Source organism: Alexandromys fortis, unplaced genomic scaffold (assembly GCF_014885135.2).
Source record: "Alexandromys fortis isolate MF-2015 unplaced genomic scaffold, M_Fortis_MF-2015_v1.1 scaffold_216, whole genome shotgun sequence".
Taxonomy (NCBI): Eukaryota; Metazoa; Chordata; class Mammalia; order Rodentia; family Cricetidae; genus Alexandromys; species Alexandromys fortis.
In genome coordinates, this window is record NW_026068089.1 from 1372848 (window position 1) to 1389017 (window position 16170).

Here is a 16170-nt window from a genome sequence, read left to right on the forward strand (position 1 = left end):
CTCAGCTTTGAATTTTTTTAAAAAAAGTTTTTATTTGTATTTTATGTACACTGGTGTTCTGCCATACATGCAGTATGCCTGTGAGAGGTGTCAGAATCCCTGCAACAGGAGTTACAGGCAGTTGTGAGCTCCCATGTGGGTACTGGAACTTGGACCCGGGTCCTCTGGAAGAGCAGCCAGCACTTCCAACCACTCTCCAGCCCCTAGCTTTGAATTCTTAATGATCCTGCTTCATCTTCTTGAGTGCTGGAATCATAGCCATAATTAGAAACAACAGCTTCTCCTGGTCTCTTTCTCTTATTTCTCTGGCATCACTACTGATTTTTTTTTTTAAGTCTTCCATCACTTGACTAGACTTCATGAGACTAAGGAGTTGTTAATGTACTTTATTCTCAATACCGGGTTTTAAAATAATCTGCTTCCTTGATGTTGAGGAGCACAGACGGATGACGGGATTAAATTGCCTGTAGGTGTGTATGGTGGTTCTAACTGCTAGTGCAGTCTCCATGTAGCCAAGAAACCATGAAGCCAGCTCTAATGGCTACCAAACTATTAAAAAAAAGTGCCGTGAATTCTGATTTTCTTCCCTAGGTGACATCAGAGACTTTAAAGTTGTCTAGGAAGGGGACAACAGCCCAGGAGGGAAAAGAGCAGATCATAAAAGTGTCTTTAGGACAGCAAGCACCGATCATCCACCTACCTGCTTGAAACTCAGAGGACACATGATGAAAACCTCTCTACCTTAACACTCACATGGTGGCTTACACCTGAAACTCCATCCAGCTCCAAGGGATTGAATGCCCTGGCCTTTGCAGGCACCTGCACTCTTGTGCACATACCCACATGCACGAGACTGTGTGCCTGTGTGTTCACTCACACACACACACACACACCTATATGTAGTTAAAATAAAAATGAATCTTTAAAAAAAATCTCAGCTGGATGATGGTAGCTCATGCCTTTAATCCCTGCACTTGGGTGGCAGAGTTTGAGGTCAGCCTGGTCTACATAATGAGTTCCAAGTCAGCCACAACTATATAGTAGAAGCCTACCTAAATTAATTAATAATTAATTAAAAGTCATTTACAGGAAAGGAAGGCCGGGGAGATAGCTGTCAGTGAAGTGCTTGCTGTAAAAGGAGAGATGTGTGCCACCATGCCCAGATAAATGGTTTCTTAATCATTTACATGAACATTCTCTTTTTAAAATATACTTTAGATTGGGCGCTGGTGGCACACGCCTTTTATCCCAGCACTCGGGAGGCAGAGGCAGGCGGATCTCTGTGACTTTGAGACCAGCCTGGTCTACAAGAGCGAGTTCCAGGACAGGCTCCAAAGCTACAGAGAAACCCTGTCTCGAAAAACCAAAGCGCCCTATAATGACCCACTTCTCCCTTTTATTTCCCAGTAAGTCCTGTTTCACTATTATGTTTTTATACATATATTTCTAAAAGGATCCCATTCTATTTTTTTTCTTTTTCCTGAGACAGTGTTTCTCTGTAGCTTTGGAGCCTGTCCTGGAACTAACTCTAGTACATCAGGCTGGCCTCTAACTCAGAGATCTGCCTGCCTCTGCCTCCCAAGTGCTGGGATTAAAGGTGTGCACCACCACCAGGTCTTCCCATTCTATTTCAAGAGAAAAATACAGACAATATTGAGTCAAATAGGATATGATTTCATTTTTCACATTCTCATTTGAATGGGATGTTTAAACTTTAATATATAATCATCCGTCACATAAACCTAAAATCCCCCCCCCCCCCTTTAAAGCAGGGCATCACTGGAGCACAGAATGACCTCAAACACTGGCTGCACTCGAACTTTCGCCCTTCTGGCTCCATCCCCAAGCGCTAGGAGAACAAGTATGTCTGCCTGGTTGTAGGACTGGATGCAGAGCTTCCTGGAGTTCCTGTTTTACCTCCAGCCACCATCAAATCTTGCTTCAAGAATATATCTGAGATGTGTGCAAACATGTATGAAGGAAATCTTTTCAAATGTGTTTAACTTAAATGGCATCCTGAATATACTCCTAAGAAAACTCAACATCCCACTCAGAATTAGAGGCAGTTTACTTAGGAGAGAGGGACCCACAACAATAGAGATGAATTACAGAGCTGGGAAGTAGGTGCTCAGGAGCATGGAGAAGTCACTCTGCAAAACAATAATATAGAACTAGCGATTCTAGTATAGAAAGACGTTCAAGATGTTAAATACTAAAGCTAAATCATGGATTATTAGAGTCTCTGAGATTTATATATGTGCATAAATGTGTTGAGGACAATTTTCTTGTAATGAATGATTTTATTTTATTTTTTAATTTTGAGATAAGGTCTCTGTGACTTGAATGAGAATGGTCTCCACAGGCATGTATGTTTGTTTAGTCCCCAGTCAACAGAACTGTTTGGGAAGGATGAGGAGGTGTGGCCTTATTGGAGGAGCTGTGTCTCTGGGGGCAGACTTTGAGGTTTCAAAAGTCTACACCATTCACAGTTAGCTCTCTCTCAGTGCTTCCTGCTTGGGGATTGGATGAAAGCTCTGAACTATGGTTCCAGCCCCATGTCTGCCTGCCTTTGCCACGTTCCCTGCCATGATGGCCATGAACTTTAACCCTCTGGAACAGTAAGGCCCCAAATTAAAGACTTTCTTTTACAAGTTGTCCTGGCCATGATGTTTTGCCATGGCAATAAAAGAAAGTTAAGGCAGTCCAACAACAGCCTTGTGCCTCTGTTTCCTGAGTGTTGAGATGAGAAAACCACCCACAGTCTTTAGAGCAGAACTAGGAGAAAAGAAAAAGTTATAATCTTATTATCCATATTTATAATTGTAAATATGACTTTTACAATGGAAAAGCTAACTGAAATTTCTCATTTAACTGAAAAGGTCAATAATGGAATATTGTAATTTTGTAAGTAATCACAACGTTCTATCACTAAGCCTTATCAGTTACACAGCAAGGCATAGCAATACCTTGGAAAGTAGGAGGGGCCGCTTGTTTGTCCCTGCTGCCCAGAACCAAAATAACCACACAGAAATTGCATTAATTAAATCACTGCTTGTCCCATTAGCTCTAACTTCTTATTGGCTAACTCTTACATCTTAATTTAACCCATTTCTATTAATCTGAATATCATCACAAGGTCGTGGTCTACCAGCAAAGTTCCAGCACGTATATCTCTGGAGGCCCATCCATGGTGTCTCTCGACTCCACCCTTCTCCCAGCATTCAGTTTAGTTTTCCCCACCTACCTAAGTTCTGCCCGACAAACAGGCCAAGGCAGTTTTTTTATTCATTAACCAAGAAAAGCAACACAGAGACAGATGGACTTCCCACACCATTGGAAGGGGGATTTAAAAAAGCCCAAGGGAGTTTCTGGTCTTAAGAGATCTGTTCCAGGTGTGACACCGGGGATGAACCCCAGAATATGGGCAGAAGAGATAGAGTCAATGCAAGTTCCAAACCATTCAAAGTCTACAGTCGCAGTTCCAGGCTATCTTAGCCTCAAGAAACAAAACAAACCGGGCGGTGGGAAGAGTCCAAAGTTAGAGAAACCCTGTCTCAAAACACCAAAAATAAAATCTAAAACTACAGTAGTAAATAAATTCACTTCTATAATTTTGAAGACTACTCCAATAAAAACTAACTTCAAATAAAAATTAGAACACATAAATTAAGACTGTTAATAGAATTATATTCATCTGTACTTCACAAAAATATGAGAATCATGAATTTGGAAGGAACCTTAAGTTACCAGTTCAAGTTCAGGCAAGGTGTCAACATCTTTAGTCTCAGCTTGTGTGAGGCTGAGGCACAAGTTCGGGAGCAGCCTGGGCTGTATATCGAGTGTGTCACTGGAGTCACCCACCTAGTTCAGCTCTTCCACTCACCATCCTGACAGGGTTGGGATTGACTGGGAACCAGCCCCCCATAACACAACTAGAAATGTCCCCTCAATGTTTTGCATCAATGTTAGTAATTTTCAGGTTTCAAGGTTTTAAACTTGTTTCAAACCAGAAGAAATTAGAAACCACATTACAGGTTGATTTTAATGAACAACAAAACACTGTGTGTGTATATATAATCTTTATCAAATGCTTCAAAAACACACACACATAAATTCAAATCCAATATAGAATCTTTTGACATTATCTTTGTTCATCTCAACAAAATTTGAGGAAATTTCTGGATAAAACTTTGTATATGGCCAGGTGGTGATGATGTATGCCTTTAATCTAAGCACTGGAGGCAGAGGCAGGGGGATCTCAGTGTGGGCCAGCCTGGTCTACAGAGTGAATTTCAGGACAGCCAGGATTATGCAGAGAAACCCTGTCTCAAAAAACAAAACAAAACAAAAAGACCCCTAATACTTTACAATTCTGCACATGCACAAAGACATGGTCATTTGGAAGGCAGAACAGAGACACAGCAGGATTTTGAATGGGAAAAGAATGTATTTTTTGTAAAGCTTACATAAAAGAACACTATGCCAAAATAAAACAGGGGAGGAAAAAGTGAGGCTGGAATAGCTCATTTATATACACAAAGAGTACCCCAATCAAGAACAAGGAGCTCCGAGAGTCAGAGACACTCTGGCCTCTCCCGCCTCCGGCTCTGTGCTTGAGGTTCGTGGTCACAGGCACCTGTCTGGTTTTCAGGTCTTGATTATCATTACTTAGGGATGTTCTCCCTTCTTGACTGACTAACTCATCGGTTTCCACAGAGCCCTAGTAAAAAATGATGGTGAGCACAGGCAACAAAGAGTGGCACTTGGTGGGATGGGACATCAGACGACAGGGCCCAAGAGCGTCATTGCCAGCTGCCTGTCCCCCAGCAAGCTCCACCACTTTTCCACATTTCCTCATCTTCAGTTAGGGGTCACTTTTCCCCTAGTTATTATGAGTTTATGAAGAGGATGAAAACAAGATCATCCATCTATAGAATTTATCACTCTGCCCACCCCAATAAATATTAGCTAAAATCACCCTCAGTTGTGGTATTGCAGGTGAACAAAATATAAATCCTGAGACTCTGTCCTAACATAAAGGGAAGGGCCTGCTGCAGCTTAGCTGGAGTACTTGCCTAGCACTGTGAGGCTCTGGTTCAAGCCCAGCACTGCAGAAACAGGGAAGGTGGCAAATGCTTATAATCCCAGCACTTGAGAGTAGACGCAAGAACATGGACCACTGTCCCCCACTCCACAAAACAAACAAACAACACGTGAACAAAGCAGAGCTAATATATGCTCGATACAAAAGAGACTGATAACCTAAGTTCCACGAATACACATGTTCACGTTTATATTAGAAGAATGGCAGGGAGGTGGTGATGCACGCCTTTAAATCTTAACACTCAGGCAGGCAGATCTCTGGAGTTTGAGGCCAGCTTGGTCTACAGAGAAAGTTCCAGGACAAAGAGCTGTTATACAGAGGAACCCTGTCTCAAAAAACAAAACAAAACAAAAAAAAAACAAAAAAAGAAAAATGACAAGAGCTCTATATCACAAGATTAAACTCTTTCCATTAAACGTCACACCATTCCCCTGCCCTCTACACCCTAATGGTGGAAGTTCATATTGGTATCCAACAAGGACCAGAACTAAGCAGATTGCTGCTCAACTCCATGTCTGGCAGGATCTGAGGGTGCCATACTGCTTGGGCCAATACAGGGGGCTGGAATTCCATTTTAGGGCCTGGTCACCCAGCATGCCCCTGCCCAACATTCACGTAGGCTGGGTTCCAGAAGACCTTCAATGTCTGATCATGTCCCCTTCAAAGGGCAGTCGTCAAGAGGACGGAAGCAGCAGCCAGCAAATGTGGAATGCTCCTTCTACTTCAGAATGATGTGATAGCTATCACTGGTTTCTGCTGTAAAAAAGATGGGAAAGAGGAGTAAGTTTTGTTTGTCTCTTTGTTTTTTTTTTTTTTTTGTTTTTGTGACAGGGTTTCTCTGTGTAGCCCTGGCAGTCCCGGAACTCACTCTGTAGACCAGACTGGCCTCAAACTCACCGAGATCCACCTACCTCTGCCTCCAGAGTGCTGGGATTAAAGGTGTGTCAAACCACTGCCTAGCGAGAAGGGGTGATCTTTAGCCACCTTTAGAAGGAAGAAAACTATCTTGTGGGAGAGAATACAGAGTCAAATCGGATGGCCAGGTGTGGTGGCACAGACCTTGGTCCCCACTCTGCAGGAGGCAGGAGCAGGTAAAGTAAAGATATCAATCTTACACTTTTCCTGGGCCAGAGATACACAGAACTATGCTCTTACAGCGGTACACAGTGGTCAGAGATACACAGAACGATGCTCTTACAGCGGTATGCAGTGGCAACAAACAGTTTACATCAGACACACACTCACCAAGATGAAATATTGGTATTCTACAATGTACTATGTTGCAAAGCAATAATGCTAGAAAGATTAGGCCTATTAAATGCTTTACAAATATTTATAACTACACTTATTTATTTTGGGGGAGTGTGTGCCATGGCATGCATGCACTTGGAGGTCAGAGAACAATTTGTGGGAGTTGGTTCTTCTCTTTCACTACGTGAGTTTTAGAGACTGAACCCAGTCATCAGGCTGGGTGCCATCCCACGGCTCTTATACGCTTTTTATTTATTTGTTTTAAAGGGTTACTTTATTTTTTAAAGTATTTATTTATTTATTTATTTATTTTTTGGTTTTTCGAAACAGGGTTTCTTTGTAGCTTTGGAGCCTGTCCTGGAACTCCCTTTATAGACTAGGCTGGCCTCGAACTCACAGAGATCCGCCTGCCTCTGCTTCCCGAGTGCTAGGATTAAAGGCATGTGCCACCACCGCCCAACTTAAAGTTTTTATTTTTGTGTGTGTATGTGTTGCCTACATGCATGTATGTGTATCACATGTGTACCTGAAGTGCCCTCTAAGGCCAGAGAGTGTTAGACCCCCTTAAACTGTAGCCATAGGCAATTATTATCCACATAGTATGTGTGCTGGGAACCAAACCTGGGTCTTCCCCAAGAGCAATAAACACTCTTAACCTCTGAGCCACCTCTTCAGGCCCTGTTTATTTGTTTCTGAGAAAGGATCTTACATAGCCCAGGCCTGTTTCAAACTCACTACATAGAGAATAACACTGAACTCATAATTCTTTTGTCTCTACCCCCGAAGTGCTGGGATTTCAGGTCTGTGTCACTACATCTGGCTTTTAAATACTCTTTTTTTGGGGGGTGGGGTGTGACAGGGTCTTTCTACGTAGCCTTGGCTGTCCTGGAACTAACTATGTAGATGGGGCTAGCCTCAAACTCACCAAGATTGCACTGCCTTTTCTCCTGAGTGCTGGCATTAAGCATTATTGATTTTCAGCATTTTCTACTTATACTGGGCTTTCCAGGATGGGGCCTTACCATAAATGAATAAGTATGTGTAATGAAAACAACACACCTTGATTTCCTCCTTTGCTCAGGGAAGCTGTAAGAGAATGGCAGTGCTGCCAAGTATGCTTCCCTCAGTGGTGTCAGGCAGCCACAGAGAACAATAACCAAGCTTCTCTCCAAACTCTTCCCATCTCCCTCTTAGGGAGCGGGAGCGAGGTGCATGTCTCTAATCCAAGCACCAGGGAGGCTGAGTTCATAGACCACATTAAAATAAAAAAGTTTCCCTATTTTATTTCACAAAGGTAAAACATTAAAGATCTTTTTCTTGTTTAGGAACTAGAATTCATACCAAGGTCTTGTGTATGCTAAGTTAAAACCCTAGTCTGGAAACCCTTTAAAATTCCTTACAAAGGGGGCTGTGGAGCTAAGGAATAGCTGTCCTTGAGTCCCAGAACAAATATAAAAACTGTCCTGTCTGATGGTGCTCAGTGCATCTAGTCGGAGTGCTGGGAAGGTAGACACATCTTTAGTGGCAGTCAGTCTAGACTTCTTGGCAAGTTCTAAGCTAGCAAAAAAAAAACAAAATAAAAACCCAATTGAAATGGAAAGACAGCTCAGTGGTTAAGAACACTTGTTGACTTGGATTTGGTTCCCAGCACCCATATGGCAGCTCAGAACAGTTCTTAACTCCAGTTCTGAACAACACAGCCCAGCTGTTTACACATGGTACACATTACATACAATCAGGAACATACACAAAATAAATAATGCTTTTAAAGGCAGGCTAGAGAGATATTTCAGTGGTTTAAAGCAATGGCTGCTCTTCTAGAGGAATGCAGTTCAATTCCCAGGACCCATAGAGCAACTCACACATTTGTAACTCTCGTCCAGGGCATCTAAGGCCCTTCTCTGGCCTCTCAGGACACTGCATACATGTGGTGCACGGATATACATGCAGGCAAAACAGGTACACATGTAAAAATAAAACTCTAAATATAATTCTAATAGATTTGTATTAAAATAGAAAACATAAATTTAAAAAAGGTAGCTAGTGCCTAAGTAACACTACCCGAGACCGTCCTCTGGCTCAACACATGCATGCTCACCCAGATGCATGTACTCACTCTCTTATATTTATTTTGGGCTGACAATAAGGTTCAGTGGGGTAACGGTACTTGCTGCCAAATCTAATGACCTGAGTTTGGTTCCTAGAACCCACAATGTAGAATGACAGAACCAACCTCTATAGGTTGTCGTATGATCTGTGTGTGCCATGGCACATGATAACCCATCTCATACACAAGTGAACAGACAATAAGTGTTAAAGCATGTTTTAGTATTTCATTACCTTTCATTGTGTCCAGGATAAAGCAGGCTTCTTCCTGAAAGTTCTGTATCATCTGAAAAAAGCAACAAGATTTGCTGATCATTGCAGTGTTTCTTTTCATGACATTGTCCTGAAGCAGAAATTAAGCTCTTTTGTTTCTTCTGAATAGTGTAAAATTTTACGTTTATAACTAAGCTTTTGAACAGTGTAAGAATAACACTGCAGCTCTAGTTAGCTGAAAGATATCCATTAGTCAGCAAGCTTCAAATTAAAGAACAACTAACTCTGAATACTGCCTTAATATCATTTACTTTGGAAGGTATTGGCAACACCTAAAATCAATTAAAAAATTTTTCAAAATAAATCATAACTTTACAAACTAGTCTATTTTTAAGCTAAAACAGCTTTACCTGAGCCTTCTTCCAAAATCAATAGCAAAAGAAATAAAGCATTTGGAAAATGTGGTGCTGAACAAGTCATGGTAGGAGGTAAATGTACTTAACTTCCACCTCAAGTCAGACCACTTTCTGTCCCACAGCCCTGAAGAAAGACAAAGGGCATCCTTTAAGCACTCCAGAGCAGCAGCTGCCTAAGCAAGCTCTATCAGCTGACCGTGGACACCTCAGAAGGGTTTGGGGAGCATGACCAAAGGAGCCAGATTCCTTTTTTTAGAAAGAATTATTTATTTTACATGGCTGATCATTTTTCCTGTATCTTTGTCTGTGAACCACATGCATGCCTGACCCCTGCAGAGGTCAGAAGCAGGTATCAGATCCCTTGGAAGTGGAGTAGCAGTAGGTTGTGAGTCAACATCTGAGTGCCCAGAACTGAACTTACATTCTCTCACAGAGCAACGAAAGCTCTAAACCACTGAGCCCCCTCTCCAGCCTCTGTCCAGACTCCACCTTTGATGCAAAGTGAAGTGGCCCCTCAAGCGGTACTGCTGCCCGCAGCCCTGCTCCCGCGCTGTGCTACCACTACAGACACCTTTTCTCTAGACGTTCAGTGTCCAGGGAGCTCCGATGATGCAATGAGGTCAGCAGTTTCCAGGAGCTGAAAATGAACCCTTTCTACAGGAGAATCACAAATCCAGAGCTGTTTGAGCTGCAGAGTGAAACTGTCTCAAAAAGCAAAAGAGGGCAGACTCCAGTCCTACCATGTTTGTCTACCATGCCTGTCCTGGCCTCTAGGCTCAACTCCAGCATTTCAAAAGACAAGAACAAAGACACTCCTTTATTTTCCTTTATTTTTTCTCTCCTGAGACAGAGTTTCTCTGTGTAACTCACTCTGTAGACCAGGCTGGCCTCACTTAGGGATCCTCATGCCTCTATCTCCAGAGAACTGGAATTAAAGGCTAAAACACTCCTTTACAATTTCTGTGATCCTATCACAAGGTTCGTTTACAAGATGTTGAATTAAGGAGCGGCAGCAGGGCTGCTTCCCCAACACCCCGGCCACTTGGCTAGCTTATGCCCGAAATAACAACACACAAACTGTATTCATTTAAACACCACTTGGCCCGGCTAGTTCCAGCTTCTTATTGGCTAGCTCTAACATATTGTTCTAACCCATTTCTAATAATGTGTGTAAGCACCCCAAGGTGCGCTTACCGGGAAGATTCTAACCTATGTCCATCTTGGGTTGGAGCTTCATCGCGTGTGCCTCAGAGAGCAGAGCTATTGGGAGAGCAGAGCATGGCGTCTCTGCTTCAGAGAGCAGAGCTGTCGGGTCTCTCCGGGAGCAGAGCAGAGTCTGCCTCACTTCCTCTTCTTCCCAGAATTCTATTCTGTTTACTCCTCCCACCTATGCTTTAACCTATAAGGGCCAGCCAAGCAGTTTCTTTATTGCTCAATGACCTTCCTCCATCAACAAGAGAGGCTCTTAACTCCATGACAAAATGTGGCCAGGCCCAGCTTTATGCAGAAACCACAGCTGCTGAGAGCTCTAGGGTGTAAGACCTTGTCATAAAAGCTGGGTTTTGATAAGTTCCTCCTGGAGGCCATCTAGAACAATGGTTTGTAACGTGAACCCCAAGATTTTGTAAGAGGTACAAGGATATTAAAAGGCTCATATAGGGGACCCAACTTTCAAATCTCCAACTTCCATATACCTTCCTCCACATGTGAGTGTCAGTGTCCAACTTGAGTGACCCCCACAATTGTCAAAAGATGGATGGCTTGATTCAGGCAGTGGTGGCGCACACCTTTAATCCTAGCACTCGGGAGGCAGAGGCAGTTGAATCTGTGAGTTCAAAGGCAGCCTAGCCTACAGAGCTAGTTCCAGGGCTGTTATACAGAGAAACCCTGACTTGAAAAAGCAAAAACTAAAACTAAACCAAAACAAAACAAAAAGATGGATGATGTTAAAACAATATTATTATATAATTTTTGGTACATAACTAAGAAATTAAAAAATAAAACTGATGTGGGAGTGTCATATCAATCTGTTGATTTCATTGGTTAAGCAATAAAGAAACTCCTTGGCCCTGATAGGTTAAAACATAGGTGGGAGGAGTAAACAGAACAGGATGCTGGGAGGAAGAGGAAGTGAGCTGAGCTCAGACTCAACAGCTCTGCTCTGGAGCAGAGACGCCATGCTCAGCTCTCCTGGGTAGACGCGATAGCTCTGCACTCAGAGACACACACGATGAAGCTCCGACCCAGGATGGACGTAGGTTAGAATCTTCCCGGTAAGCGCACCTTGGGGTGCTACAAACAATTATTAGAAATGGGCTAGTCCAGGTGCAAGAGTTAGCCGAGAAGAGGCTAGATATAATGGGCAAGCAGTGTTTAAAAAAATACAGTGTCCGTGTAATTATTTCGGGGCATAAGCTAGCAGGCGGCCGGGGTGCTGGGGACGCAGCCCTGCCGCTCCTATTGCAACATAAAACAAATTCAGTGATTCTGTTCTAGCAAAACCCCATCCATTTCCTGCCTCTAAAAGTCCAATGCACTATCCATCCCCATCTCTCAATTTAGGAAACTCAAGTTCATAGGACTTCCATCCAGAGCGGAAAGTAGGACAGAACTGATGCTGAATTCTGTGCCATTTTCACAATCCGGGGGCAGCACTCAACTACAGATTAATTAAGCAGGTATAGCATGGGCAAAGGGAATTGGTGATTTCTTCAGTATCTCTAATAGATGGATGCTAGGGCTGGGAAGAGGCCTAGCTGGTACAGAAATGGTCTAGCATGCATTAAGCACTAGGTTTGATCTCAGCACTGCACAGCTGAGCATGCTAGTGCATGCTGTAATCACAGCATTTGCAACATGGAGGCAGGAGTTCAAGATCATTCTTTTTTGTTTTGTTTTGCTTTTTCCTTTTTGAAACAGAGAAAAGCTTTAGAGCCTGTCCTGAAACAAGCTCTTGTAGACCAGGCAGGCCTTGAACTCATAGAAATCCGCCTATCTCTGCCTCCCAAGTGCTGGGGTTAAAGGTGTATGCCACCACCGCCTGGCTTCAAGATCATTCTTAAGTGTATGGTGAGTTTGAAGCCAGCCTGTCATATATGAGATTCCATCTTAAAAATTCAAAAACAGAAACCAACCACACCCCCACAAGAGATGAATGTATAATTTTTTATTTTTCTTCTCCTCTTTTGAGGTTTTAAGGATTAAATTCCATGCCTTGTACATGCTAAGCATGTTTACCTCTGTATATATACTTCAACCCTTTAACTTGATATTTTATAAATACCTACTTGTTGTTTTTCCAGAGGACCTGGGTTTAGTTCCTACCACCATTAGGCAGCTCACAACCACCTGTAACAGCAGCTCCAGAGGATTGGACACCCTCCTCTGACCACACACACACACACACACACACACACATACCATTTAAAAACAAAACAAAAACAACTCTGTGGAAGTCAGGCTAGCACATATTTATAATCCCAGCAACGGGGAAGCAGAGGTGGGAGGATTGGAAGTTTAATCCTTGGCTATTAAGGGGGTTTAAGGCTATCAAGGGGTAGGAGCAATGGTTAAGTCAGTGGTAACGTGCTTGCTGTGGCCTGTAAGGAAGGAGCCGAATTTGAATTCTTAGAACCCACATAAAGCATGTGGTACGTGCCAGGAAACCAGCAGGTCCTGGAGCTCATGACTGGCTTTACATGGGTAGTGGGGGGGGGTGTCCCGATTCAGGTCCTGACATCTGTTCAGCAACCTCTTTACCAAATAAGCCATCTCCCTAACCAAATTTTAAAATGGGGTATGTGTGTGTCTAGGAATGACATTTTTTACTCAAGTAAGAAAACTTATAATTGTTCAATGTGCAAAGGATACATAGTTTTGTGTGTGTGTGTGTACGCGCATGCGCGCCAGCATGCACATATGCATGTGTATGAGGTATATATGTATGTATGGTGTATATGAGATATATGCGCACGTGTATGACTATATAATGACACACAGAGGCCAAACTCCAACATCACTGCCCACCTCGTTTTCCTAAGGGAATCTCACGGAACCTGGAGCTCACTCCTCCATCTAGTCCCATTAGCCGGGCTGGCAGAGCCTAGGCTCCAGTGAGCCTCCTGTGCTAGGGTTATAGGCGCATGGAGGATGAGCACAGCTATCTTTAAAAAAACAAAACCAAAACATGGTGCTGGGATCTGAACTCTTATCCTCACACTTGTGCAGCAAGTACTTATAACTGCTGAGCCACCTCTCCCTCACCAGATTTTGGTTTTGTCTTTTTTTTGAGGAGGGAGGGGGAGTCACCATCTCATGTACGCCAGGTGGGCCTTGAACTTACTACATAGAGATGAACTTGTATTCATGATTTTCTTGCCTCTACTTCTCTTCGTGCTGGGGCTACAGGGGTGCATCACCACCCCCAACTTTATACATAATTTTTTAAAAATTAAGAGGTAAACAAACAACAAAATCTAAGGCGAACACAATGGTTCATGCCAATAGTCCCAGAAACCAAGGATGCTGAGGCAGGAGGATCATGTGAACCCAGAAGTTCAGGGTCTGTCGGGCCAAAATTGCAAGACCATGTCTGTTAAAATTTTTAAAAGAATTAAAATTAAAAAGTTAAACCTTTCAGTAGAAAACAGAGACCAACCCTGGCAGAGTACTCTTGGTCTTGGTGCCGTCACAAACTAGGGTACGGGAGGTAATTCAACAGGACCGAGACACTGACCTCATCACTGATGAGCACGTGGATTCCTGTTGGCCCTTGCTTGTAAATCTGGCTGATCTGGTGAGGAGAAATACTGAAAAGTTGAGCAATTTTTTCTGTTAATTCAACAGCTGTCAGTTCTTCTAGATAGATAGCATGGTACACTGCAAAAGAAAACACAGCAGTCAGTGGGAAGGCCGTCGGCACCTGCAGGTAACTGCTACTGTGGAGACCCACACATCACACAGCCGGCCTGCAGACCCTGCCTCCGCTGCCCTTTTTCAATGTGAACTAGAAGTTACTCAAAATCTAGTCCTTTCCTTTTTCTAAAGACTGGAGGAGAGAAAATCTACAGCACGGTGGACATTACTAGTTTTAACAATTCAAGCAGAGTCAGGTGGTGGCGCACAACTTTAATCTCAGTACTCGGGTAGCAGAGGCTGGTGGATCTCTGTGAGTTCGAGGCCTGCCTGGTCTACAGAGTGAATTCCAAGACACCAAGGCCACAAAGAGAAACACTGTCTCCAAAAACAAACAAAAAAGCCCAGAGACAGATATTGGGGTTCAAGCTGAAGACCAGAAAAGCAAAGCAGCCAACCACTAGAGAGACCTTTCACCTCTACCGACTCTGCAGACCGAAAGGGTGAGATCCTGTCTCCAGGAATCCTCTGTAGGCACTGCACCGAGACTGCACTGAACTTGTGCCTCATATTCCTCTCTAGTGCTGGGGTCAAAGGCGTGACCTCTGTTTCTCTATTAGACTGATTCACTCAGGGTGGCCTTCAGTTCTGGGATTAAAGGTTTGTGCCACCATTCCCTGGCCTGTATGGCTGACTAGTGTAGCTAGTTTTGTTCTCTGGTCTTCAGGCAAGTTTTATTTAATAAAATTCAAATAAATATCACTATATAAGCATATAAAAAGTACCTGGCATAGATTATGAGCTCAATAAATGTGGGCAATTGCCATTACTTCCAGAACTCTAATGCTGAACTGGTCTAAACTCCATTACATCTGCCCATGAGTCATCACTTCTTTCTTCCTACCTGTGTTGGTCTGCCTAGAACAACCTACCGAAGAAAGTACCATTGGAATCTCCTCCATCTTCCTGCTTCTGTTGTGGTGGCTGCTGCTGCTCCCTCAACTGCAATGATTCCTGACAGACATAGATGGTTAGCCGTGGACGCACCATCCTGTGAGGGGAAGAAAAGGACTGTCGGCTTTACACAGCCTTCCCATTGTAGGCACGCCTACAGGTAGGATTTGAGTCCCTACATCACTGAGCAGAGCAGAGAGGAACTCTATTAGTGCTATTTGTTTCCTTATCTGCCAGTGGTGGCTTTGTTATTTAAGTTGATTGGTTCCAACAAGAGGCACCATTTAAGCTTCTAAATTCTGCTTTCCCTGAAAAGTTAGACTTGGGGCTAGAACTGCAGCTCAGTAGTAGACTGTTGGCCTGGCTTGCTTAAGGCCCTGGGCTCTGCTCTCAGCATTGAAAGGGGAAGGGTAGAAGAGGAGCAGTAGGAAGAGAATACTAATGTTAGCTTAGACCGGGTAATTCAGGCTCCTCATTCTCCCAAGATTTCTTCACTAAACCCTGACTTTGACTATTGTTTCTTTGCATGACAATGTAGCACCTAAAGTCAACGGAGTTTTAGAGTTATGGTTAGAAATATTCAAAATGTAAGAGTCACCGTTTTATGTAAGGGTCAGGTTCTAGATATGCTCTTTACTTAAAAATACTAATATATGACGGGCAAGATGGCTCAGTTGGTAAAGGTGCTTATCACTTGAGTTTAATCCGAGATCCACAAGGTGGAAGCACAGAACTGGTTCCTGCAGTTGTCCTTTGATCTTCATATGACCTTCATATGGGAGGGGAGAGAGAGTGAGAGAGGGAGGGAGGGAGAGATAAGGAGAGGGAGGGAGAGGAAGGAAGGGAGGGAGAGAGGGAGAAAGAGAGAAGGAGAGAGGGGGAGAGAGAGGGGGAGAGAGGGAGAGGGGGCAGGATACTGCACAGTAAAGTAGATGATCTCATCTCCCTAGTGCCTGCAGCAGCCTCTCTCTCCCTCCCACTTACTCTCAGCACTTCTTCATCTGGTCACCTCGTTCTTTTCCATTTCTAAACAGTTCTTAGATAACACCCTTAAAAATAAAGGCTCTGTTACTAACTTTTAAATTCTCAATTCTATTACCTATCATATTTATTTTTGTTGCACTAGAGATTGAACCCAGGGCTTTGCACATGTGAGGCAAAGGCTTTTCCACTGAGCTACAGCCCCAGTCTTTGAAAAATCTTCTTTCCTTGGGTCACCAATCCTTGAATTTCTGACCACTAGGCCATCTCTCCAACTTCATGCTTGAATTA

At 43.3% G+C, this 16170-nt stretch overlaps 1 protein-coding gene across 5 annotated transcripts in view; it reads right to left on the reverse strand.

Annotated features, from left to right (window-relative positions):
- Positions 1–4062: 4062 nt before the first annotated feature.
- The window catches only part of Tfcp2 (transcription factor CP2), a 50545-nt gene continuing 38437 nt past the window's right edge, over positions 4063–16170 (reverse strand). For 4 of the 5 annotated variants that reach the window (XM_050122455.1, XM_050122452.1, XM_050122453.1 and 1 more), the window contains 4 exons: positions 14877–14995; positions 13826–13968; positions 8696–8747; positions 4063–5860 (listed from right to left, as the gene is read on the reverse strand). In XM_050122455.1, coding sequence (XP_049978412.1) covers positions 5823–5860; positions 8696–8747; positions 13826–13968; positions 14877–14995 — 352 coding nt within the window. In that variant the 3' untranslated portion in view covers positions 4063–5822. The remainder of the gene's footprint in view (positions 5861–8695; positions 8748–13825; positions 13969–14876; positions 14996–16170) is intronic. The other variant, XM_050122454.1, reaches the window with a different exon arrangement.